The following is a 26,716-nucleotide window of genomic DNA, read 5'->3' as shown; positions in this document are numbered from 1 at the left end:
CTCTCCTCCGTATCTATTTATTTAGCAGGTTGTGTTAGATAGATTGCCTTTGATGCTTCCACAGTCCCATACAATACACATTCACCTTCCTGCAGAGTACCTTCAGACCTCAGATCTCAGTTACAGGTGATCAGTGCGACTCTTTTTCCAAGAAAAACTAAAACTGCAGTTCTCACACAGTGCAGTGAGCATGAACGGAGCTCAGGCTCCACCACAGTTTAACCCCAGCTTTGTGAGAAAAGACACTAATGTGGATGAGAGTTATTTGTTCAGACTGCAACAATTCAGATCCAGGATTCCTGACAGGTTTTTTTTGGTACATCAGGTTTAACAAATTAGCACACTCCCATCCTCCTTGCCCCCCAAAAATCACAAATGAGAAAGTAAGGTGAAGGCCATGACAGTTTATTTGGGAAAACTGTACCTGTCTGATAATGTTGTATACATATCACAGCTTAATATCCCCATGGACATGTACATTTCATTTATACTAACTTCCTAGAATACTTCAACTGGACCAAGATCGATTTCTGATCAGGTCTTAATACCATCACACATAATTACTTTGATTGTAGTTTGATCTAATTACTGCAAAATCATTTAACAAAACAGTATCTGACTTAAGCAACCATAAGCCATGTAACAGCTCAAACCTGGCTCACTGTTGGCTCAGGTAGTTAAACGACTCAGGAAGTTGGAGCAGAGGTGGGAAGAGCTGTTACAGGAGGTGGTGATTGCTGAATGCAGAATGAAATACCATGAAGAAAATAAAGAGCAAGTCAGCCCTATGATTATGGTCCTTATGTTACAGTCAACATTGATGCTTGCAGCACTCCTTCAGTAGCCTGCAAATGGATTATTTCCTCACTGATTGTCCTTTCTTTTACAAACAGTGTGATTTTTCCCCTTCATCATTCTGTACTTGACTATTAGGAGCACTGCCAAACACAAGTAGTCAATATAGCAATCTGCCAAACACTCTGGGGTGAATCTTAAAACCAAAACCACATTCATGTATAGGGGCTGCTCCAAAAGTAATGCCTCCTGTTTTATTGTGGTAGCCCACGACATCAGAGGTGGGTGTTGGTGGTATGGCAGTAGCCAGCATTCCCACCAATATTCTGTTACATGCTGTTGCCATGAAAAGGATGGCAGCACAGGGCAGTCTGTCAGAAAGGCGTCTGATGTGGAAGTGTGGATGAAGCAAAGGTGTCCCACTGAATTCCTTCAAGCAGAAAAAATGGCACCCTGACATTCATCAATGATTGCAGAATGTTTATAGAGCCTATACAGTGGATGTGAGCATACAGAGGCAGTGGGTGATGCATTTCAGCAGTGGCAACAGTGACATTTGGTCATCTCTGTTTGTGCCAATGTATATAAATGCAGCATGAAGGCTCTCATTTCTGGCTACTGAAAATGCATGGCAAGCAGTGGTGACCGTGTTGAAATATAGTGTTCTAGCTTGGAAATTCCTCTATCAAATAGTGTTACTGTGCTCTCTGTATCTGTTGTAGTTTCCAAGGAATAGGAGGTATTACTTTCAGAGCAACCAACATATTTATTCATATGAAAAATAGGTGTGGGGTTAAAGCTACAGAACCCAACATGATCAAGTGAAATAAGTGGACATTTCTGCTGCATAGGTGAGGAATGATTTGTATGTTAAGGTAACTATTGCTTAACTTCCTTTTCCAGGTCTTTGTTTGTTTATTCTATCTGTGATTAATTTAATGGAAGAGAAGAGAAGAGAAGAGAAGAGAAGAGAAGAGAAGAGAAGAGAAGAGAAGAGAAGAGAAGAGAAGAGAAGAGAAGAGAAGAGAAGAGAAGAGAAGAGAAGAGAAGAGAAGAGAAGAGAAGAGAAGAGAAGAGAAGAGAAGAGAAGAGAAGAGAAGAGAAGAGAAGAGAAGAGAAGAGAAGAGAAGAGAAGAGAAGAGAAGAGAAGAGAAGAGAAGAGAAGAGAAGAGAAGAGAAGAGAAGAGAAGAGATTTTGCCTCCTTGGAAGGTTGTGTTATTTTTGTTTAGGAGGAAAAGGATAGGATAAATAAAAACCCCTTCTGATACTGACCTATAAGAAGGGAACCAATAGGTTATAAACACAAACTTCAAACTTAATTCAAGGGAAATAAGCCAGAAAATTCTTTAAAATATAGTGTTTACATATATATAAATGCACCCTGCTTGTCAAAAAATATTTATACAAAAATTAAGACAAGTGTTATAAACATAAACATGCCACCTGTTTTCCAGGTCAGTTCAGCCAAGACTTATTTCAGATCATTTATATTACTGAACATCCCTGAAAATTTGTAACCTTATAGTAGACTAATGAATCACAGTGGAGTCCCAACTTAGACAACAGGCAATGTAGATGCAAGTCTGAAGTTAAACTGAATCAGCAACTGAACAATGAGCAAATAATTTCCTACTTACAAAAGATCTATCAACATAGCCTGCATTTATATCCCCATGATAAACATCACTGTTATTAGGCTAGTTCAAATTTCCACTCACAGTAATGCTTTATACGAAAATCCCCCTCAGCGTGATATTCATTTTTGAAAGGGGGTTCAGTGGTGTACTGTTGTATATGTGCTTAACATCCTAGTACATGTAACAAGTAGTCTCCACTTTCAGGGAAAGTCTGAATAGATTTAAGTTCTACTTTTTGAGCCAACGTTTGTCATAAGACAGTACTTGCTGTGCAAACTGGATGGCAGCTCATTTCTTTCCAGTTAATATGAGGTTTCACAATCAGTTCTTGTCATAGGCATCAACCCTTCATTCATTCAATCATAAAAACGTGACTTACTAGAAAAGGAAAAATAGAGTCTAAAGGCACAGAATCACATAGCTGCTCTAGTAGGAATCTGTAAACAGAGAGTCGTTTGAATTTAGGAAATCCAAATCTAGGAAAGTAAAAAGGCAGCTGAAGCAGGCTTTTATCTAGCCAACTTCCTTAAAGACCCAAAGGGTTTTGAGGTCTACAAAGTATGCACTAAAATACCATGTTTCAAAAAGCAATAAGGCAAATAGTATATTCATTATTTCAAAAAAGTTACAATGGTAGTGTAGGCATACACAGTATAACTTAGTTATAATGCGTGGTACTGTTTCTACTACATAGCCCTATAACTGCTTCCTTCCTACATAATCAGAGATAAAATCCTGATTCCAAGTAACACAAACCATTCTTGTACCACATCTACCACTGGTAATAGCTCTTTAACAGCAGCAGAGTTTGTTCCGCTGCTTAAGTCATGTTCATACTGAGCAAAGTCCACAAACCAAAGTCCAGAGATTAAACGCTGTCGTACTTGTGAAGAGCTTCTTCTAGCTTTTGTGTCACTTTTTGAAAAAAGAGTATTTGCTGTTGCAAGAAATGCTGCATTTGTGACTTAAAGTCCCTCACACGGATTTTGTGGAAATGATTAATTTCTGCTAGGGTCGCAAAAGAAATAATGTTACAGCGTTCTTGAATGCCCTCTGCTTTTTGGAGCTCCATCTTCCCCTCTTCCACATGCCGCTTACTCTCCTTTACTTTGGTGAGGGCTCCTGTGTAAAGAAGAGAACAGAAGAATTTAACTGTGAGAACAATTTACACTTTGCTGTACTGCAAAATCATTTAATAACAAGAATGTGTACAAAGCCTATTCTGAGTGCATTTATGTGTATGAATGAAGAACTCTTCCAGATTAAAAAATCACAGAATATTCTATCATTTAAAAAAAGCAAGGCTTTAGTTTGCAAAAGTCAGTATGTGAAAAACACGCCTATTTCACAGTCTTAAAATATCAGATCATGTCTTTCAGAGAATAATTAATACATACACTGACGGTGAGATAAAAAGGTAGAAAAGCTAGATTTAGGCCTACATTAACACCAGAAAAATAACATCATTCAGAAGTCTGTCCTTCTGAAGCGTTGAACTCTTTCAGTCTTTGTGAAACATCAAAAGGAGATGTGAATGCACAAAATAACAACACATCATTCTGCTTCTACAGTACAGATACCCCCAAATTATTGCTGATGACTGATGAATCTAAAAGTTTATTTCAAGGCTGCAGAAGTCCAGGCAGAACTAACACAGCCTTGTAAGAGATGCTAAAAAGTACAGCACAGGAACCTTCCTCTTCCAAACAGCTGATTAAAGCACACATCCCACAAAAACTTCACCATATGTACACAGTGACATAGAACACCAAGGTGAATCTTAATACTAATTTTCACAAGCTCAGTTTCCCAGAAAAACAGCTTATTACCCTTAGAAATTATGTACTTATTCATAAAACTAGGAATAGTCAGACCAGTACACTCTAGTCTTCTCCAAAAAATGTCCATTATACGTATTTGTCATAACTTTTATCCCTGGAGGTGTTCGAGGCCAGGTTGGATGGGGCCCTGGGCAACCTGATCTAGAGGCTGGCAAACCTGCCTGCAGCATGGGGGTTGGAGCTGGATGATATTTAAGATTCCTTCCAACCTAAGCTGCTCTATGACTCTATGTTTCTAGCTGTAATGTCTCAAATGACTCCCTCTTTTGTACTACACTTTATATCATACAAATGACTACAGTTCATGGACAGGACTCTCTTTACACTGCCTTGAAGAAATGCTTTTCTGTACTCCCTGCGGTGAAGGGAGTCAGCAAGCTAACAGAGAAGCCTCTCTACCTCTGTATTTTAAGGAAGGTAACCTCCAATATTCCTGTGGGGGAGTAATTTTGTCTTCTTATCAGTCTGAATCCCCTTATGTTCTAAATGCTATTCACCAGTAAAAACATAGTTCTGCTGTGGTAACATTGTCTTCCACCCTTTCCTTCCTATGGCCTTTAACAAGATATTTTGAACACCCATTGCTCCAGCATTTCTCACAGCCCAGTGTAGTTTGATCCTTTTCCTACCCCCACAGAAACACTGAATCTTCTGGGTGGGAAAAGACTGTTTAACCACTGAGTCCCACAACTAAACCATGTCCCTAAGCACCATGTCCACATGTCCCTTAAATATCTCCAGCGATGGGAACTCCACCACCTCCTTGGGAAGCCAGCTGCAATGCCTGACCACTGTAAACTCTTACTAGAGGCAAGTTAAAATACCTGATGAGATGGTGGACCTTGGAAAAAGTTTCAGACTTGGTATGTGCTTCAGGAGCTTCAGGAACTCCCTAGTTTGCACTAAGACCACAGGAACCATTCCTGCCGCTGTGGCAGGAAATGTATAAGCAAAGCAAGTTTAGATTAAAGACTGCATCATCTAACGTGCAAGTATTTGACCAATGGCTCCCAGGTTCCTGCAGGGTGGTTGGTAAAGCTTAACACACCCACACCTTCCCCAGCACCATGGCCCTCAGGCACAGCAGCTAAAAGCTTGGCACCCGCTGCTACAGCTCATGGACCTCACCCAAAAACAAAACCAAGAAACCCCCCCAGAGGCAAGCAGCAGGGTACCAGTCTGTGCCAGAAGACTGTTTTTTTCTCCTTCAAAGACTGAGTAATCCGTGAGGCAGGACACAATGTAAAAAATATTGAATTCTACAATAAGGACATTTCTTTCAGCAAACAAAAACACGCTTGGCAATTTTTTTCCCATTCTGTTTGCATTGGAGGAATCTGTGCAAGGCTGTGAAAAAAATGAAATTTGGGACTTACTGGGAGCCAGATGGAGCTGGTTAAATAAATACGACAACTCCTTGGTTGTGATGTGGGAAACAACTTTAGATGTTATTTCTAGGATGACTAAACTGGATGAAAAAATACTGAAATTTACAGCATCAGCAGCTGAAAGTATAACTAAGTTCATGTGGTATGCATAATCTTCTGATTATTTTACATCAATAATAACCATGCTAATTGCCAAACAGTCCCTCCAGACTACAAATATTATACATTATGACTTGTTTGCCAATTAAAATAGAAAAATAAAAAACAAAAAAAAATAAAAGGGTTTATAACTAGGGAAAGGAATCCAAAGAGAAAACTTGCAGCCATTAATACAGCTCTCAGAACACAGATGTTTTCATGCAGGTATTATAGTGGAGTTTGCTTTAAAATCTACACAGACTACAACTGCGGATTATACATATACTTAAGCACAGACTTCCCTTTGTTTTTTTCTTCATGTACCTTTAAATGACATGTTGTATTATCAGTAAAACCTTAACCATAAAAAATAAAAATTAACCTTAAGATAACTTCATAAAGGGAAAAATTGAGGTTATTTTACAAGAATCACTGAACCTTCCCGAAACACAGGGAAAAACCCCACGCTTTATTTAAAAAGTAATGTAATCACAAAAAATTAATCATAAAAGCATTTAAAAATAGAATTTTCAACTAACTCAGAATCTACTGAAGCTTGCAAGCTTTAGTTTAGCAAATCTTAGGAAAAAAAGAATGTTATTAGCTTGCACAGCTTTGCAAGCAGCTTTTATAACAGTAATATCTGCACCTTTCCCTGGCCTGACCAGCCCCTCCTGACCCTCTCGCCCACACCTGCACCTCCTGATCAGGGGCAACAGCCCCTGCAGGTGGGATCAATGACCTCTGCAGGTCCCTTCCATGTATTCCATTCTAGTCTTCTGGTTCCTGGACTCAGAAATTTGAACATCAAGTGTTGGTTTGGATGATCCAAAACAGAAAAGGTGTATTTAGAAAGAAACAAACAAAATCAAACACACAGAATTCTGGCAGCACTAGAAAAGGCTTTTCCACAGTTTAGGGAAAAAGCACCAAAAGAGGCACCTCCTAATTTACGAGTGCTGCTCTGAAGGTAATGCTTCCTGCTGTATTCTGTTGGCCCAAGATGTCAGAGGCAGATGTTGGTGGTGTGGCAGTAGAGGGTGAACCTTCCTGCCATTATTCCATTACATGTTGTTGCTGTAGCACAGACGGCAGCAAAGGGGCAGCCTGATAAAATGGCATCAGAAAAGGAAGTGCCACTGCATTCCTCCATGCAGAAAAAAATGGCATCCACTAACATTCATTGATGCTTGCTGAAACTTGTAAAGATTTCCCTGTGCACAAAACCTTCTGGTTTGATTAAAAGCTCTTCTGTCCAGAGAGGAGGTTTCAGGGACCAGGGCTACCTTTCATCAGCAAGTACAGCTTGGATTGCAGACACTGCAAAAAGCTGTGCTACATTAATTTCTGTTCTTAAAGGTAGGGAAGAGCAGATGCGAATGCTGTTTTTCATCTCCCCAAAGCCTGATGTTAAACAGATAGTGCTGCTTGCTGAATGCTGCTAAGGGCTTTTAGAAACTCACAGGTTTCAGTACTTGCTTTGAAGTACGAGATTAGACAACACTAGATGATATGAACATGTTTAACAAGGAACATTTATAGCAATGCGCTAGCAGCCATGAAGACAGAGACAACAAAGACTCTGCTAGAAATAAATAGTCCCAAGCTGTGAAACACGCTATACAAACAGCAATTTAAATAGGCGCAGAGGAATTACTAGGCAAAAAAGAAGTATACTGAGTAAGGAAGTTGGTTGTGCAAGTGTGAGGTTGCAATCAGGCAGAAGAAATCAAATACATTCAGGAAAATAAAATAAAATAAAATAAAATAAAATAAAATAAAATAAAATAAAATAAAATAAAAAATCCTCAACCAGAGAGCAATTTGGTTTGAGTCAAACAATATATTTCCCAATCAACTGCAGTTTTATCACACTCAAAAATGCTTTGAGATAGTCCAAGCAGTCAAACAAGGAGTGGTTCAAACCGACACATGAGCACGTACTCACTGTCCTCCTCAAGAAGGGGAATTCTCTGGGGCAGGTGCCCCTTTTTGCTTTGTATTTGTACAGTGCTTAGTACAATTGACATCTGTTTCATGGCTGGGCTTGCTCAATTCTTCAAGAATAGAAGCAGTCATTAGTGCTACTGCTCAAAACTGTATCACGCTTCTCTGAAAAAGATCTACAAAATTGCAATCTAAATAGCAGGGATTTAACTTCATACATCAGTGGGCTTGCAATGTGAGATGAGATGGCTAAAACACAGAATGTGCATCAGCAGTGAGGATCTGTGAAGTTAGGCATGTCTGCATCTCACAGTCATGCTCTCGACTGTGTATGACCAATGTATCAATGTCTTCAGTATTTCAGTCCAAAATTCTGAACTTAAAAACTTACATAGACTGTAGAAGAAAGGAAGTTAACTTTTAACATACTATAATAGGAATTATATATATTCAAATATTTCCTTCACTTAGTGACAAATTATTTTCAAACTAAAGGAGGAGAGATTGGATATATGGAAGAAGTTTTTACAATAAGGGAGGTGAGGCACTGGAGCGTTGTCCGGAGAGGTGATGGGTGCCCTGCCTCTGCAGATGCCCAAGGCCAGGCTGGACAGGGCTCTAAGCAACCTTATGTAGCTGTAGGTGACCCTGTTGACTGCAGTGGAATTGAATGAGGTGATCTTTAAAGGTTCTTTCCAACCCTAAGATTCTGTGATTCTTTGCTAAACTGAAACAAAATAGATTTCATTCACAAGTAACTGACATATGTGTAAACTGTTACAACACTACAAAACTTTCCTTCAAACACTATACTTCTGTTATTCTTTACTTTATACCTCATGCTAGAGAAATACTGAAAAACAGAACAAAATACAAAAAGAACGAAAGACATAGAAGGAAAGAAGTTAACCCTGTGGTTCTTCCTGACACATTTCAGAGAAGAGTCTTCTGAAATATATCTCTAATGTGGCTGGGGGAAAAGCCACATGCTGCTCCTTGCGTGCTGCTCTTTCACCACCCAGCCCCAGCATTGCGGGAGCTGCTGGCCCTGCTGCAGGTGAGAAGGAGCAATGGAAATGCTGCACATGGACACCAGCCGCCCCAAACACAAATCCACATTTATTCCATTCATAAATAGCACTGAGAATGAGAGTAGCCCTAAGAATGGCAGGGTGGAAAAATGTGGGGAACGTGATTGTTCTGGCCTTTGTATCAGCGGTAAGTGTGGCACAAACAAAGCGCAGCAGGCTCCTGAATGCATCCTTTGAGAAGTCCTCTGGCCAACAAGTTTTGATGAGACAGCCTCCCCCAAGAATTTGTGTCAAAGTACAAAGGTTCCTCTGAAGGACGGCTCCCTCATGAGGGAAGAAAGCCGAAGTCAGAGAACACTGTTCTTCACAGAAACTCTGGGGTTTAACAAAGGGGATTGTTCAGCAGTTTTATCTGAGAAATCCTGTGACAATGCAACGACCTGTGTAATACGTTCAGTTTTGCTTTCCAACTGTTTGCAAACAACAAAATAAGATTTGGAGCATCACTTACTATGAAGCAGAATAACTTGTGTTTCCATGCCATTTGGCCACCCATCATATTACACTGTGCAACATAGGCATCTACAGTGGTCTTTGAAGCACACCACTCACTACTGAAGGGAGAATTACAAACACCAACTCCCTTTGCTTTACTTTTATTATGAGACATGATCTCTAAAAGAGGGGAGAAGTAACACACCTCACATCACTTTCAGTGGCTTTCATAAAAGGATGCAAAAACAGAAAAAGTAACAAGAAATGAGTTTACTCTTTCCTTAACACAGAACCTGATAATGAGGTTTTTTTTTTAAATACAGCTCTCTGGTGAAAGACCGGCAGCAAACCCCAGGCAGCCCACACACATGTAGGTGCAGCTTTGATTTACCCTCCTCCTGAAACAAACAGCCTTGTAAGGCGCAGGTCTCCCCCCGTCAGGCTGATGGCTGCCAAGCTGAGCCACCTACATGGCCATCCTGCTTACATCACTGCATGAGGATGACTGCCGTGAGTAACTCCACAGAGCACCACATTGGGCCTGGAGTGGAGGGAGCCCATGGGGCTTAGCATTACTGATGGCTCAGCACTTCCACCCAGCTCAGCTCATGGCTACGCAATGATGAGCTACAACACATGAGAAGGAGCAGCAGCATCAGGTGGGATTACACCTCACATGGAATCCCACTCTAAAGCAAGCTCGAAAACTTCCCCCTTTTGGTTCAAATCAAAATGATGAAATAACATGTAGTAGAATAGAGATTTTATTACACTGACAGATTATTTGCTTAAGAATGCTGTGAGCACAGATTAACGAAAGGAGCCTACATTAAGTTAAGATTCTGCAAATTCTTTACATTTTCTGGCAGAGATTTAGAATGGAAAGCAGTATAATGGGAATTCCCCTGAAATTAAAAGCAGAAGCCTTCTCCAGTACAGACTTAACTGCATAAAAGAAGGTCACAGGGAAAATGCAGCATTACTGTAACTAATGAAGGAACAACCCCCTACTTTGAAATCTGGTTTTAGAGTTTAAACAGAAAAAAAGCAAGCAATCTTAAACATCAAAGGCAAAACAAGGAAGTTACTTGTCTTTCCTGAAAGTGTCAACACAAAACAGTTTTCAAAAACAACCTTTCTAATTCAATGATGATATTCTCCTTGATGGAGGAAAACTCTTTTAAGGATGTTCTATTTTTCATCCTGAAAGTAAGTCAGAAATTTAAGGCAAAATATTTAAAATGATGATTACTTTAGCATTAAAGGGTTTGTATGGGAAAGTGGCTCGAATGCTTTTAGAAAATTCAGCTTATCAACAGTTAAGGATAAGCAGGAAATATTTTTTATTATGCCCACTGCCCAAAAAAATCAGAGTTGAATAACACTGTCCCATAAATTTAGGCTCACAAATCACAATGTTCTGCTAACATCTAGGCTAACGCTGACTGACTGCAGTATTATTAATGTCAGACAGAACCATTTGTTCTTCCAGCTACCCTGCTGCAAAGCTCACTGAAAGCTGTCACTCACATATATTCTTCAGTTCATATAAAACCATGCTCTGGTTTACACAATGCAGATATCATGCAAAAATAAAGCAGTCTTTTCCCTGGATTTCAGAAACTTGACAAATCCCAGTCTCTGTTGGTTTTAGCAAGCACATCAATTTAATTCCTACTACCTGATTAATGATGGTTTTAGAACGCACAGTGTCAAATGTCATTCAATTTTAAAGAAATACCAGTGCTAATGGATACTATACATGCCTAACTCCAATCTTAAAAAAAAAAAAAAAAAAAAAAAAAGCCATATTTAATATCTGATTAAATTATTGCAGATATAGCTTCACACTGGTGTGCACACATAGGAAGAGTATGGCCCATCTATTTATCCAGTGAAACAAGGATTGCTATCATACTTGAATGCGTTCATGATCACATTGCCAAGGTGCACATTGACTCCAGAGTGCCCCAGATAAATCTAGCAGCTCCAGCAAGGATGTTACACTGAACCAGTCGGGGCACTAAAGAAGCCACACGCCACCGTTTGCCTTTAAAAATGTTGATAACAGGAGGTGAGAACAAGATGGCAAAACAAAGGACACAAACACAATTGAATTACAAGCACTTTGCAAAATCCCATTAACAGAAAACACACTGCTAGGTAAAAATTGTGAAAACTTTTTGAAAGGTTATTTTTTCAAAGGTTGGATGTAGCAATTTTAAGATAAACATATTTTAGATGTATCATATGCAGACAGAATTTTCAGCAAAGAAACAGCCCTACTCTAGCACTGCAGCATGTGCTTGCAAGTGTTCCCTCTGACTATACATTACCTATAATGATGCCTGAGAGAAGGACTGTCAGCAGGAATTTAATCCAGCTAAATGGTGTTCACTGCTTTCCATTATCACAAACATAGCACTTTGCATCACAGCTTAAGAGTCAAACATTCCTTAACAAAGGCTTTACCCAATTCAAAGACAGAACTGCTGGAAGGTACAAGCTATCTCCAATTTAAGGAGGTTTGCTTTCACAGCACTTTAGCTGATGCTAAAAGTACAGAAAGGCATGAACTGTAAAATCAAGCTGGTTGTTAGAAATGCAATACATCTGCCCTTCAAAAAGCAGGTAACATTGCGTAAGTAACTGAACAGTTTCTGGGCAGGCACTTAAAAATGTAAGCAATTGCAACTCGCACAACTACTGAGATGAAACTTTTCAGTGACTTTAAGCATGTCTTACGAGCTTACAATCAAGAGTGACAACAAGCACTCCAAATCTATAGAAGATGAATATAAGGTATTGCCAAAGCTGATAAAAGCAACCCAATATTAAGCAGTAGCTTCAAAATTTTCTTGAATTTTATGGGATATGTATGGAAAGGAGAACATAGCTTACAATACATATCAATACCTGCATTACAATGTTATCAAGGAAAGTATAAATGCACATTTCACCTATTGCCATATCCCTGCTTTGAAAGACCTGCTTGTGGATGTTTTTCTCCAAAAAGGCAGAAGAGATGCTAAAAATGAGTACAATTCATGGTGTTTGATTGCCCACCACCATCTGCATAGTTCTACAACTGTCCTAGGATGAGCAAATATAACATGCATGGCTCATTCACATAACTTCATACAAGAAGAGTAGAGATGCAAATCAAATGCAGATCCTGCTCTACTTCTCCCTAGTGCATTTAAATGTCCTCTCTTAGAGATCTGTGTGCTGCAGAATCTCTGTGGGGACAAAGTGAAGAAGACTCCTTCTTGCAATACAAACAGCCAAGGCAAACCAAAGCATTAATCTGCTTTTCACATTGCTTTTCACATTCCATGCAGACATAAAAAGGGCAGCTTCGCTCATCACAACCAGAGAAGCTGCCCACATGTGATGTATACCTACCCAAAACAGGCTGGACAGCCCAAAGGTACTATCAAGACCTGAGCAGATTGTTAAGTTACACTTATTGTCACCGACTTCATGAGGCATTCACTCAAAATTTTAAAATGCATTTCTAATGTTTTAAAAATAATTTTTATTGACATTCATCCTCATGGCCTCTCTGTGTAGGAAGCATTTGCTATTTATTTGCTCCAGTCTGTTGATAAGGCAAAAGCTGTGGGGGCTAAGCCAAGTGTGATTTCATTTTTTTTTAATTAAAATTTCCAATCTTTGCTGTTTGAATGAAGCAATTCAAAATAAGTAAGGTACCATCTGGATGAGTTTATACAGTCTGCACACATTAACTTGGCATTTCAACTGTTCAAACAAAGTCTAACGATGAAGTCATGGAAAAGATGTTGGAAAGGCTGAAACATGTCCTTGTTTCAAAGGTGACTTACAAAACAGAAAAATCATCCAGCCAGTTCATATTGATAATGCACTTACAAAGACTTGGAAGAACTCTAGGACTTGCTTTCTGTTTTCTGTATACCAATTCTGGTAATCTCTGTCTTCATAGAAGTCCTAACATGACCTGAAAACCTCACAGCTGTAGGGAGACAAGGAATCCTTTCTCACCATCTAGATTCTTAGAAACTTCAAGATGACTATTGCACAGTCTTGGAAATAAAGTTGCTTCCTCCTTTTACAAAATAATTTCTACTTTAATTTCTGCATTGTCCTGATACTCTCTAGCTGTTCTCAATGTCTTTCCAGTTGACAAAGCTCTAATGCATATGTTTAACAAGAACTCAAGAAAATCCACTGCCTGCAGTCAAAACCGAAAGTGTGAGTCCCAGTCAACATCTTCCAGCCTGCTGGTATTACATGGCTGTCCTGCAGCATGCAGACCTGGGGGTGTGCAGTAACGCATGCAGTCCTTCCTCTGCTACCAGCTGTTTGCTGAAAAATAATCACTGGGATTTTATCACTCTTGAAATATCTTGCAATCATCAGACTTGAGCGATATCAGGCTAGGAAGTTCCACAAGGTACTGGGAAAGAGAAACATCTTACTTGCATGAATCTTGTTCATTCAGAAAGATAAGGTAAGAAGAGATAAGGGAGAGGAAGGAAAAAGGAAAAAAAAAAAAACAAGCAAACAAACAATAGTTTAAAAAGACCAATGCAACTTTTTGGCAGACAGGACACAGAAGTCTGATTTCTGTTTAAGCCCCCTCATAAAAGGGCATTGCTCAATTTCAGTCTCGCCCATTGTTGGCCTCTGTGTGATTTACACACACCAAGGAAACTGTAACTTTACACTGGTACTAAATGTGAGGATTCCTTCAGAATTTAGCCACCTAAACATTTATTTCCTTTAGGCTACTTTCAAGTAGTGGAAGGTTGAAACTGGGTGATTCAGGCAGCAAGTATGAAAACACCACATTTCTCTTGTAATAACTGTGGGGAAGCCGAGAGAGATGGCAACAGCCATCCCAAGACAATCCATTCTTGTTCATCAGAGTCCTTAAGCACATGAAACATTGGTATCCATCTCTTTTTACTGTTATAGAGGTCATCCGGGTAGGATTACATGCCTAGCTTTCAGGCACTTAAGTTAACTGAGCTGAAATCCTTGCAAGGTATATGTGTTTGTGTGAGAGAGACAGGAAAAGGTGGATAAAAGGAAAAACAGAGACAGAAAAGAACAAGTTTCTACAACAAATTTACTGGGTTAAAAAGCAAGCAAGAGAGATGGGCACTGCTTTTACATCATGTTGTTAAATATTAGGCATGAATTTTGACCAGCTTTATTCACCCAGTGACACACCAAGCCCTCTTCCCCCTCTCTCCTCCCCTTCCCACAAAACCTGCAGAAAACATCATAGAGAACTCCAGGTTTCAGTGCTGTTTGGGTTTTTCCATGCTTGAAATTCCAATGCATTAACAGCTGGAACGTTATTTTACCCCAAAACTTTTAAGTTATTCTAAAACAACACCCAATACATTTTTAGAGCCAATGTGTAGAATTAAATTTGCTTTAAGCAAATAAGGACATTTGCTTTATTTTGCTTTTCACAAACAGTGATCAAAAAGTAAATGTGTCCTTCAGGTATTCTTAAAATAACTGTTTTAGACATTGGTGTGCAACCTACATCTCAGAGAGTATGTAAACCACTTTTTCAAGTGTGTTTTGCAAAAACTGTAATCAGAAATGTATTTAGTGTTAACAAAATAAGAAAGGTTCTGGAAAACAGAAATAAAACAAAGTTAGCCAGTGTTTCTTCCACTGTCAGAAATAAAAAACAAAAAACAATAACAACAAAAATTCCAATTATAGTAATTCCTCAAAGAGGATTGGAAACAAACAAACAAACCCCAATAACTTCTCTACTCTCACTAAGCAAGTATCACAATGAGACAGCCAGACAAGAATGCCCTACACCAATAGTATACACACATACACCATTTCAAATTCTTACATGTGCATACATGTTCTGTACCTAAACTTGCACCAGCCTGCAGTGAGCATTTATGCTGAAGCTTATGGAAGTCGTGAGATCTCATCAGTTGAGTGAAGCTATAGCAATTACAGTTTAGGAATTATTTTGCCAAAATTGCCTAGGGAATTTCCACAAGTAGACCTCAAAAACACAGAAATAAAGATGGCAGAATGCTTTTCTTCTCAAGGCTAAAGCAACAGAATGTATTATTTCTTGAAAGACAATGACAAGCAAAGGTGCAGATTAGTTTTCAGGCCTACTGAGCTTAATATTCCTCTTTACAAATGTTTTGCCAGAGGCAAAAGAAAACTAAGTACAAGTGTATCCATCTAACTATTTGCACCTTCCATTCCGAAAAACACAGGTATGCACAGGAATATTTCACATAAGCATGCTAGACAAACTTTCCTATGAGGGGTTGAGAACTAGATTTTTAGAAGTATTTGGGTACTTAGATGCTCAGAGACTGCACTCTGTCATCACCTCCTCCTGCAAAGGCCACTTTTCCCATAGGTGCTTAGTTTTCAAAATAAAATGTATCTCAACAACTTGCTTGTAAGAAATGTGTGTCTTGGGACTGAAATGCTCTGCTTCCAGTCTCAGTGGGAAGTTCTTCCTGAGCACTTCCAGATGGAACTGCGGGATTTCCATCCCACGTTCTTCACTGTAGGGCTCAATCCAGTGAACCTCCAGACCTGGACTGGAGCACACACAAAACAGGAACTTTGAATCCCTTCTCTGTTTCTTTTGGAGCAGGAAATTTAACTCCTCCTTCCCTCGCAGAAAAATTCCTTAATACTGGGTACTCAACAGCAAGAAGACAGAGAAAGACGAGCCTTTAAAAATATCTAAAGTTATTACCATTTCACTAAATACCTAAAATAGTAATAACAAAAACTTTGAAAATATTCCGCTCGTTTTCATGTTTACACCAGAGGGATCAAAATGACAATCTCTTTTTGCTGATTTCAGATCATGCATCATGTACTCACATAGGATGCAGAAAGATCTGGATCCTCGAGCAGTTACAAGCACAAGGGCTAATATATTTACCTGATTATGCACAGACAAAGCAACAGTGGGCTTATGTGGCTTTGGTTCTTCATTCTAGAAGAATACCTACAGACCAAATGGAGGAAGATTCTTGCCTCTAGTTCAGGTTCTCTGGCCTTCCTCTTGCAGAAGAAAATTTGTAGAAATTATTAAATACCCCAGACATGCAGACTTCTCAGTTCACAGCACAAAACATTTCCAAATCACATCAAGCAGCTGTTCATCTGCAGTAAATCAAATCCTTAACAAGACAAGGCATCCTAATCTATGGGCACTTAGGGCATAGCTGCCTTTCCTTTTTGGTCCTTCTTAGGTCCAAAGGAATACAGAAATGGAATCTACAAATGGCTTCAATTTTCACTCAAAATGAGTGAATACATTGCACTATGTAGGAAAAAAATGGAGGAGCACTCATAACTTCTTTCTACAGCCAAGCCCACGTTGCCAAAGTATCAATCAAAAGGCTGCTACGTGTACCACCTCAGAGGTCACTTTTGGGTCATTTTACTGCACAAATACTGTACAATAGAAAATAAAATACTGAAAGAAGGACACAACTCTGTTTTCAGCTCATCTATTTTCACCAACTGATTTTTGTTTGGTCCATAAAGACAATAATAATTCTCAAATACTGGCAACTATCCCAGGTCATAAATTTAAAAGAAAGGTCTTACGTTGCAAGAAGACCAAATGGTTTGTGTTTTCAACAGAGTTTACAGTTTGGAACTGAGAAGCTATACCTTGTTACAAGTAACTCTTAAGAGTAATAAAACAGCAATAAACTGGATAAAAAAAATACTTTTACTCAATTTTTCTTCAGTTTATCTCTCATACAGGGAACAACAACAACATACACATAACCCATCTCTAGCCCTATTCCTGTGGTGATTATGAACACCCAGGAGACCAACCTTTCAAACCCAAGCCATCTTCTAATCACAAATATGTACAAGGGATAACATTCTGTTGAAGGCAGTGTTGGCCCAGGGATGCTGGAGCATTAACACACGCACACAGACTGGCTGTATGTTCCCCCAGCCGGCTCCAGGACAGTCTTCTGGCACAAAATCAACTCAACATATGTCACGCTCATGCACTGCTCTGGTGGAAGCTCATTTAGATGATTTTCCCCCAGTTTTAGAAGGTAAATGCAACCAGCAAATTTAAATTCAAACGGAACTGAAAAAGAAACAGCGATGTGCAATCTGTAGGAAATGTGGATTGAGTCAAGCACATGATTCCCAACTCTCTTCTCAAAGTAAAGCCTCCGAAAAAACTACAGTATGAACCTCTACATAGTCTAACAACTTCAGGCTATAGATTTAAATAGTATGCATCATCTACTGTTTTATTTGACCCACTAAAATAATCTTTCCCTTTGATTCCTTCCAGAAACTTACAGACAATCCTACGGTTATTTGAAATCTCACTTGAAAGTAGTCTGCTTCCAAACATGAGACACTGCCAAGGTCTCCCTTTTCTCCAAATTTAAAATATTTAAGAGCTGTTATCAGAATACAATGCCACACCAGCTACCACAACAAATCGTGAAAGGTCAGATTGCACTCTTCCATTTTCTCCTGAAAATAATGTCAGGATTATTGAAGTTTCCACTCAACAATTTCATAATTCAACAGGAGAATGAAAATCTGAGCTTAATGCATGGACTTTTAAATGAAATGCTTTCTTAAACAACAAACTGGATACATTTTATCAACTCTTCCTCCTCCGATTTCCCCAGCAGTAATGCATGCCTCCAGAAAGCCTGCCTTTGTGATGTGTTCAAAAAAACTCCTCTGATCATTTTATCATAAAACTCAAGATTTCTAGCACTTGAAGAAGTCTCATAAGGGCCAGAGATACTGATTCACCACGGGCCACAGATAGAGCTCTGCCTCTCAGGATACAGACCAACACTTACAAACCTACGAAATTAATTCCTGCAAAGAAGCTCTTACAGTTTGTCATACAAATATTAAGCACACCAATTTCTTCACGACAGGTGATGTTTTTCTAAGTCTCTGTACCTCTGATCTCTGAGTCGAAAGCCACAGGTCAAGAATACAACAGCAAAAAGAATGAACAATGGGCTATTCTTCTCACAACGGTGACAAACATATGAATAGCATTAAGTTCACAGCAGGGATATCACCTACACATATACAGTGCTCCAAGCTTCTGTTTTCTGAACAAGTGACCCTAGTTATTTAGCAGACAATTCTTTCACGCTTGGTGTTTCTTTCCCTCCAATGGATCACAAAGTGTTACAAAAACAGCAATGTGAACTTCAGAAGCAAGTTTTAGACAGAAAGTTGCTGAAAGGATAACAGGTGAGCAATGTTTTTTCCATGATAATTAGGACAAAGCATGAAAAACTCCAACTATGAACACTGATCATTATCCCCACCAAAGGCATCAAGGCTAAACTGACAAATATCAACAGCTTTAAACATCTCATCTAAATGTCTGATGCTGCAAAAAGCAAGTAACACCATGCACACCTCAAACTAGGTAGTCAACTGGAGCATCTACATCTTCAGATTGCTTCTGATTTGTTACCTACTACACTGGAGATCTAAGATACCTAACTTACATCAAATGGAAAGAGATGTTTTCATACTGGGGGTTATAAACAAGCTCACTAATCTTTAATGTATCAGCCTTAGAGGTAGATGTGGATTCTTTCAGTGACCTGCTGCCAAACTGAGTAACCTCTGACCAATAAAATTCCTAAAGAAGTCTGCACCTCTGGCACAGAATGAAAGCTGCCACTGATGTGTTTGGGGTATTTTTAGCAACAGCTTACCTGAGTAAACATGGAAAAGTTTAGCCCAAGGCCAGCAAGACAGATGCAGTACATTTAGCTGCTGGCTCCTACATCTGTCTGCACACCATCAATCCGTGAAACTACCATTTTATAAAATATATAAGGATGTTACCTTTCTGGACATGGATGATGTCTGGAAAGTTGGCCAAATGCCCCTGATACAGAGCTAACAAATCCATCACAGGATCTAGGTCCTGTCGGGGCTGATCTGCAAACAGGTCCCCGATGGTGTCATAGGCTTCTGCAGTGAAGGCTATAGCTTGGTTGAGGCCAGCAGAGAAGGCCTGCTGGTCCAGCTCAAACGCCTGGCTGAGGCACTTGAAGGAGTGCCCCACCTTCTGGTATTCCTTCTTGAAACCAGTGACTTGTTTGCGGGCAAACTCGTTGGCGGTGTGATTGAGCTGCAGGGCACTCTCATCCATCTTCTTTGTGAAGGCTTTGAAGCCGTCCACCTGGCTTTCCACCTCCTGCAAGTCCAGGACAGCCCCAGGGCCAGTGGGGACACTGATGGTCAGGAAGAAGTTGGCACCCACCATCTCGTCTTTCTCGGCCTTGCGCTTGCCCTGCTTCCAGGCCTTCTCATCGGTGCTGGGGCAGGTGAGGAAGTGCTGGAAGGCATCGCACTGCGCCAGCACAGGGTGGCTGCACATGTGGTCCATCCACCAGGCCAGGCCTTTGCGACGTTTGGATATGAAGTCCTCCTCGAAGCGGCCGGTGGCCTGCTTCTCGGGCAGGTGGGGCACGGAGATGACGGGGAACTTCTCAGCCAGGCGCCCATAGAGCCAGTCAAAGTGCTTGTAGCGGCGGTGCACCTGCTGCCCGGTGTGGCTGGGCACCAGCTTGTATGCAATGTAGCTCTTCATGCCCTTGAACTTGGTCTGCTTGGTGGGGTCCTCAATGGAGCACTGGAAGGGGTAGGGGTTCTCCTGCCACTCGGGGCCGTGGGGGCCCAGCACCACGCACAGTTTGTCCCCGTCCTTCACGAAGCCCGACGCCTCGCCCAGCACGAAGGCCTCCCCGCCCGACTTGACGAAGGTGGAGAAGCGGTTGAGGTTGCGGCTCACCGTGGCCGAGCTCTTGGCCCCGCCGCCGCCGGACGGGTGCGGGTGTCCCGCGGAGTGGCCACCGCCGCGGGAGCCCAGAGACAGCTCGGAGCGCGTGGACAGCCGGTATCGGCCCGGCGCCGCGCCGCCGCCCGCCGCCTCGTAGTCGGGGTAGGAGCTGCTCAGGGCGCCCGGCTCGTCCGCCACCGTGGAGCTGTCATCCCAGTCGTCGTCCCAGTCGTCATCGCTGCCCTGGCTGGGCTGGTATGAGCCGCCGTAGGGCGCCGGCGGGAAGGGGTACCCGGCGGCGGCGGGCGGCAGCGGGAAGGGCTCGGGCTGCTGCGCGGCCGGCTTGAAGGCAGCGGGCGGCGGCAGCGGCTCGAAGCCGCCGGCGGGGACGTTGGCGTAGCGGGCGGGCGGCGGCGGCTCGGCGGCGGGGGCGCGGATCACCTGCACGTAGGAGGCCGGGAAGAGGCCGCGGTCGCCGCGGCTGTTTACGCCCTCCAGCCAGCCCTCGATGTCCTGCTCGCTGCACAAGCTCAGCACCTCGTGCTCCCGCAGCGAGATCTCCCCCGGGTTCTCCGACCTGAAGTCGTACAGCGCCCGCGCGCGCAGCGCCATGGCCCCGCCGAGCGCCCGCCCGTCGCCCCCCGGACGCGGACCCGGACCCGCCGCCCGCTCTCACCGCTCCGCGCCCGCGGGGCTGCGGGAGGAGCGCGCCGCCACCGCCCGGCGCCGGCCCCGCGTCCCACCCGTAGGGACGGTGCGGCGGCCCCCGTCTACTCGCTGCGCTGTGCTGCGCTGCGGCGCGGCTCGGCCGGCGGGTAGCGAGTCCCGGCTTCACCCCGGAGGGCGAGGCAGGGCGCGGGGCCGGGTCGGTGACCGTCCCACGTCGCCAGTTTCGCTAATCCAGAGCCGAGAGGCAGGGCGGAGGAGCCGAGCGCAGAGCGGCCGCCCCCATCGATGGGCCCGGCCCGCCCCTTCCCGCCCGCCCCCTTCTGTCCGGCCGGCGCGGGGGTGCCCGGGCGACGGGCGGTGTCGAGCGCGCCGTGTCGGCCCCTGAGGCGCTGTTGGCCCCGGGAGAAGCGGCGACTGCGGGGCCAGGCTGTGCCCGCTGTGCAAAAACCCTCGTCTTTGCTGACTCAGGGAGGTATTTTTGGTCCTCTCAATGTTGCCAGCAGAGACTGAGGGCGGGAGATGCGATGTGCACACTTTTAAGTCATGGACATAATGACAAGGGATGCTCCGAAAATAGTGCCTCCTAGTTTATTTTTTGGCCCACGATGTCAGAGGTGGATGGTGACGGTATGGTGGTGTGGGAGAGATTGAACCTCTACTGCCGTAGTTCGGCTGGAGGTGGTGAGGTTACGGTCCCTGGAGGTTTTCAAGAACCGTGTAAACATGGTGCTGAGGGACATAGTGCGCATGATGGGTTGACAGTTGGACTTGCTGATCTTAGAGGTCTTTTCTATTCTTAACAACTCTGTGATTCTTTGATTCTGATATGTTTTGTTGCCATCTGACAGATGACAGCAGTCAGAATGGCATCTGACATGGAAGTGCATATGAACCAGAGACTCATGAAATGAACGGGTGGAAGTGGATGGAGAGCAAACAGCGGATGTGAGCACAGTGAGGTGGTGGGTGGTGCATTTCAGCAGTGGCAGCAGTGACAGTGGGGCACCTCTGCTGGTGCATATCCTGACAGGTTGAACTACAGGAAATTAGTTCCTGATCTGCCTTTTCTGTACCGCTGTTTTGTTTGTGTTTTACTGCATCTTTTTCTACTTCTCTCCCAAACTTTATTTTAATATTAATTTTTAATTCTCTTAGCTGTTATTGTTGTTTCCTCTGAAATAGTCTATTTTTTTTTCCCCCCACATAATTTGATCGGTACTGGAAATAATGCTGACCGACTCGAGTTGTGTAGATGTTGGAGTGACAGATGCCTTTCCCCGCCGCAAAATCAGCTGAGGAATTGGATTTTGCTGCCCCAAGTGGTGAGGAGCTGTGCATTCAGTATCGGGCGGGCTGCGTCTGTCTCTGGAAAGGAAGGGAAGGGATGGGAAGGGGGGGAGAGGAGAGGAGAGGAGAGGGGAGACAATAGACACGGAGAGAAGGGGGAAGGAAACAAAGGGAAGGGATGGGATGGGGTAGGAAGGGGTCGAACCTACTTTAGTGGGTCCAGTTGTGGAGAGCTGTCCTGCATTCTCCTACATCCACCCACTGGTATTTTCTGAACTTCTGGCTCATTATTTGTAACTTAAATGAACACAAGCGAAGGTATCAACTTCAGAAAGTCCCCAAACAGATACAGTTAGATTTTGAAGGCATAAAATCTGTAAAGCTAATAACAATGTTTCTATTCTCTACAGTTTTTCGGCTCTCTGACATTAACAGAAACTAAGTTACATGAAACTGTCATGGCTTTTCAGTCTCTAAACAAACAAGAAGGCAAAAATATGAAAGGAAAATCTATTTCCCTAGTGGACAGAACTGCAAGGAGAACTTGAAACAATAACTACCATGAAATTACATTTTCTGTTTGTCTCCCATCAGTGAGCCAGTTCTGACAGCAGTTGTGTACAGGCACTCTGTTGTGGGTTTTAAAATCAATGTTTAAAAAAAAAAAAAAAAGCAACAAAACAAAAATTGTTTTCCAGAAAACTGACCTGCAAAATTAGAAACCACCCCAGATAAGTATTTTTTTGAAGGTTTGAAAATGCCAGCTTCTGAGGTTGTCAGTAACCACCTGTAGTGCTAAGTAGAAAAGCTGGATTTATTGAGCTTTCTTTCTTGTTCAGAGTACCGGAGACAAGGGATTCTAAATCAGAATCACACATACTGATTTATGGCATTTTATCTGCCTGAAACATGTATCTGAATGCTTTGCTTGATAGGGAATTTCTACCGTCTTCAATCGGAATTAAATTTCAGAGTCAAAGTGAATGTTATGTTATTCTGATCCAACTGAGCTCAGGACCCATAACTCACTGAAGAGGACTGCATGCTCTTAGGGTTCTGTAATTTGGAGGGTGAAGAAGAAAATGTGCAGATGTCTAAGTACGGGTTGATTTGTTGTTTTCATTTGGAGTTGAGCATCTCAAGACTCCTGATAATCTGTGCTGAAAGAAGTGCATGAAGCATTGTAATTCAATTTCTTCTCAGGTGCAGAAGCTTATTATCAAAATTTTGAGAACATGAAGGAGAAGGTAAGAATATTAAGCCATCCTTCTTTAAAACTGTGAGAGAATAGAGACTCTACAACCAAAAATAATGTGTATCAACCAAAGTATATTTTTTCTCAAAACTTTCAAATACTTCTTTCTTTCTTTTGTTGATTTTCCTCTTTGCTATCACTTTGTTCCTTTAGGAAGGAAAACACAGTGATTTTCCAGGAGTGAAGATGAAGCTCTGGTAGTATTTAGCCTTTTCACTTCTACCATTATGAGGATTCCACCCTGGAAAAACTATGTGCCTGGTTATTGTGTAGTGCCTGGTAGGAAACACACAGGATAGTGCTTTGTGGTAGGAAATGAATTCAAATAGGCCAAATATCATTTCTGAGAGCAAACTCAGTCAAATGCTTGCAGAGTGCATTTTTATTGTTGAAATTTATGTTTCATCTTTAGATGATTTTAGGTGATGTCATTTACGTGGACTTGTGCAAGGCCCTTGACATGATCCCCCACCACATCATTATCTCCATACTGCAGACGTGTGAATTTTATGGGTGGACCACCTGGTAGATAAGGAAATGGTTGAAAGACTACAGACAAAAGGTTGTGGTCAATGGTTCTATGTCCAGGTGGAGGCTGGTAACAAGTGGTGTCCCCCAGGGGACTGTCCTGGGACCCGTGCTCTGTAACATCTTTATCAATGACATCGATAATGAAATTGAGTGCACCCTCAGCAAATTTGCTGATGACACCAAGCTGAGTGGTGCAGTTGACACAATGGAAAGAAGGGAATCCATTCAGAGGGGCCTCAACAGACTTGAAAGGTGGGCCCAGGTGAATCTAATGAGGCTCTGCACAGCACAGTGCAAGGCACTTGGACTGGAGGAATCCCCGGCATATATACAGACTGGCAGGAACAATCCTTGAGTGTAGTCCTGTAGAGAAAGACCTGGGGGCCCTGGTGGATGAAAAACTTAACATGAACAGTGTGCTCTTGCAGCTTGGAAAGCAAATGGTATTCTGGGCTCCAACAGAAGAAAGGTAGCCAACAGGGACAGGGAGGTGCTTGTCCCTCTCTGCTCTGCCCTCATGAGGCCCCATCTGGAGTACTGTATCCAGGTCTGGGGACCCCAATACAAGAAAGACTGTTGTACAAGAAAGCTGGTGGAGAGGGTCCAGAGGAAGGCCACAAAGATGATCAGAGTGCTGGAACACCTACTCTACAAAGACAGGCTGCGGGAGCTGGGCTTGTTGAGCCTAGAGAAGAGAAGGCTGCGGTGTAACCTAGTTGCAGCCTTTCAGTACTTAAAGGGAGCCTACAAACAGGAGGGGAGTCAACTCTTTACTAGGGTAGATAATGGCAGGACAAGAGGAAATGATTTTAAGTTGAAGGAGGGAAGATTTAGGTTGGATATCAGGGGAAGTTCTTTACTAAGAGAGTGGTGAGGTGCTGGAACAGGCTGCCCAGAGAAGCTGTGGATGCCCCGTCCCTGGAGGTGTTCAAGGCCAGGTTGGGTGGGGCCCTGGGCAGTCTGGTCTAGTATTAGATAAGGAGGTCGATGGCTCTGCCTGTGACAGGGCGGTGTGGAGCTTAATAATCCTTGAAATCCCTTCCAACCCAAGCCGTTCTATGATTCTATGATTTTGCTTTGCCAGCAGTACTATCTCGTCTTAACTAGAAATGACTTCAGTTTTTTTGTAACTGTAGAGATGGATAGCAAATTTCCTTAAAAAAAAAAATAGTGTATGAAATGAGTTTCTTCCATTTTCTACTTAATCTGTTACTGCAATGTCTAGCTAGAAACGGGCACGGCGACTTCCCAGAGTAGCAGTTGCAGAATAGAGCTGCCACTAGAGGGCACGAAATGATTTTAAACACTGATCACCGGTCTAAGAGAAATAAGGACACTTTATACCATGCTATAGAATTTAGGAAAAAGTTATGATGGAATTTAGGAGAAAATAAAACAGTGTTTTCAAACAGTAACACACATTCTTCAGAAATTGCATAACTTCTCTTTTTTCTTTTCTTTTTTTCTTAAACCAGGTTGTGTAAAATGAGAGACAATTGATCAGAAAATTGAGGTTTATTTTGCAATATGTGTTAGTTATCTCAGCCTCTGTCTGCTTAATAGATGACTTCTATGTGGAAATTCTTAGCCCTGCATTTGATTTTGCTTGGAATACATGTCTGTCTTTGCTCTCTGTCTGCAGAGATAATGTTTTAACACAGTGCAAATATGCTTTCAAGATAAATCCACTATGTATGCAGTCCTTCCATGCTGTGGCACTGGGGGCAAAACTGCACGAGTCTTTGAGGAGTAATGTCTGTCTTAGTGTATTGCAATCTAATAACCATTATGTGACAAAGACTGTATATAAAAACAAGACTCTGAGCCATGAAATGGGTAACAGACAAGGAAACCCAGGTAAAGTCAGCATTATGTTTCTGTGTCATATAAATGTGACATGAAAATAGAATGACTTCAGCAGTAGAACTATTGTAAAAAATGATTTAAGTATAGCATAGCAAGAACGAAAGATTGAGCATTCATTCATGGCAGAGGACAGAGGACTTCCTCATAGGGTTCTGCACCTCTGCTAACCCTGGACACTCCCAACTTGGGAAAATAAATGCCACTGAGTTCTGGAAATCTGTGAGATTTGGGTCCTTTGAACTGAAGTTGCTCTGGCCCTGTGCAGGAAGGTGGCTGGCAGAGGCTGGCATGAGAAAGTAGAGCTAGAGTCACCAGCAGCTCCTCAACTGTACCTCTGCATTAATAAGGATGGCTGAGTTTAAATTTAACCTTACCTGTTTGTGGGTTTTACCTGGCCACTGTGGAACCTTGAGAATGATTTCTCAATCTCAGCCTGAAATCAGAGGAAGTTCTCACTAACTTAGGCAACCAGCAGTGTAATGGCACCTTGGCATCAAGCAGAGGTATTTTCCATTCCCTTAGCACTTGCTTTTAGTCTGAGACAGCATATTCTGCTAGCGGGAGGCAGTGACATTAAATTGAAGTCACACTGATATCACATCTTCAAAGGAATTTTTACTTCCTGAGGACATGCAGTATGCAGAAAAACTGGGATAGATGGGATAGATGTTCTTATTGTCTGTCTTACCTCAAGAGATGAGGATTACTTAGAAGCTCAGTGGCTGAAAACAACAGTAAGTTACTATTTGGTAATGTTTTAGCTTCTGGGTTCTCAGAGAGGGCTTTTTCTTTAATGTTCTTTTGGCAAATATAAAGGACTCCACAGGGTGAGATCATAGAATCACAGAATCATGGAATGGTTTGGGTTAGAAGGGACCTTTAAAGATCACAAAGTTCCAACCCTCCTGCAGGAAGAAACAGCTCCAGGGAAGGAGCACCCACAACCTCTCTGGGCAGCTTGTTCCTGTGTCTAATCTCCCTCCCAGTAAAAAAAAATATTTCTAATATCTAGT

The 26,716-nt window shown here is 42.2% G+C and overlaps 1 protein-coding gene, 1 long non-coding RNA gene and 1 other non-coding gene across 5 annotated transcripts in view; 1 reads left to right on the top strand and 2 right to left on the bottom strand.

The window, feature by feature from the left end:
• Window positions 1-1,949: 1,949 nt before the first annotated feature.
• Window positions 1,950-20,761, bottom strand: SNX18 (sorting nexin 18). The gene is made up of 2 exons (NM_001389646.2): window positions 19,156-20,761; window positions 1,950-3,555 (listed from the first exon to the last, which is right to left on the bottom strand). Exons 1-2 carry the CDS (start codon window positions 20,705-20,707, stop codon window positions 3,302-3,304), a joined length of 1,806 nt encoding a protein of 601 aa, NP_001376575.1. The 5' UTR covers window positions 20,708-20,761; the 3' UTR covers window positions 1,950-3,301.
• LOC107051941 overlaps window positions 20,234-26,716 on the top strand; it is an 18,695-nt gene continuing 12,212 nt past the window's right edge. Inside the window, exons 1-4 of one of the 3 annotated variants that reach the window (XR_005842826.2) lie at window positions 20,234-20,350; window positions 21,613-21,709; window positions 22,017-22,086; window positions 23,255-23,298. This is a non-coding gene — a long non-coding RNA (uncharacterized LOC107051941). Of the gene's footprint in view, window positions 20,351-21,090; window positions 21,237-21,612; window positions 22,087-23,254; window positions 23,299-26,716 lie in introns of those variants that run through there. The other 2 variants (XR_001463933.4, XR_005842825.2) reach the window with 2 other exon arrangements.
• On the bottom strand, window positions 20,929-21,002 carry MIR1631 (microRNA 1631). Its single transcript, NR_035119.1, has one exon. It is a non-coding gene; the product is annotated as a microRNA 1631 (primary transcript).

The sequence above is a fragment of the Gallus gallus genome, chromosome Z (assembly GCF_016699485.2).
Source record: "Gallus gallus isolate bGalGal1 chromosome Z, bGalGal1.mat.broiler.GRCg7b, whole genome shotgun sequence".
In the NCBI taxonomy this organism is placed as follows: domain Eukaryota; kingdom Metazoa; phylum Chordata; class Aves; order Galliformes; family Phasianidae; genus Gallus; species Gallus gallus.
The sequence above is the reverse complement of the archived record's forward strand: the minus strand, read 5'-3'. Positions and strand labels throughout refer to the sequence as shown.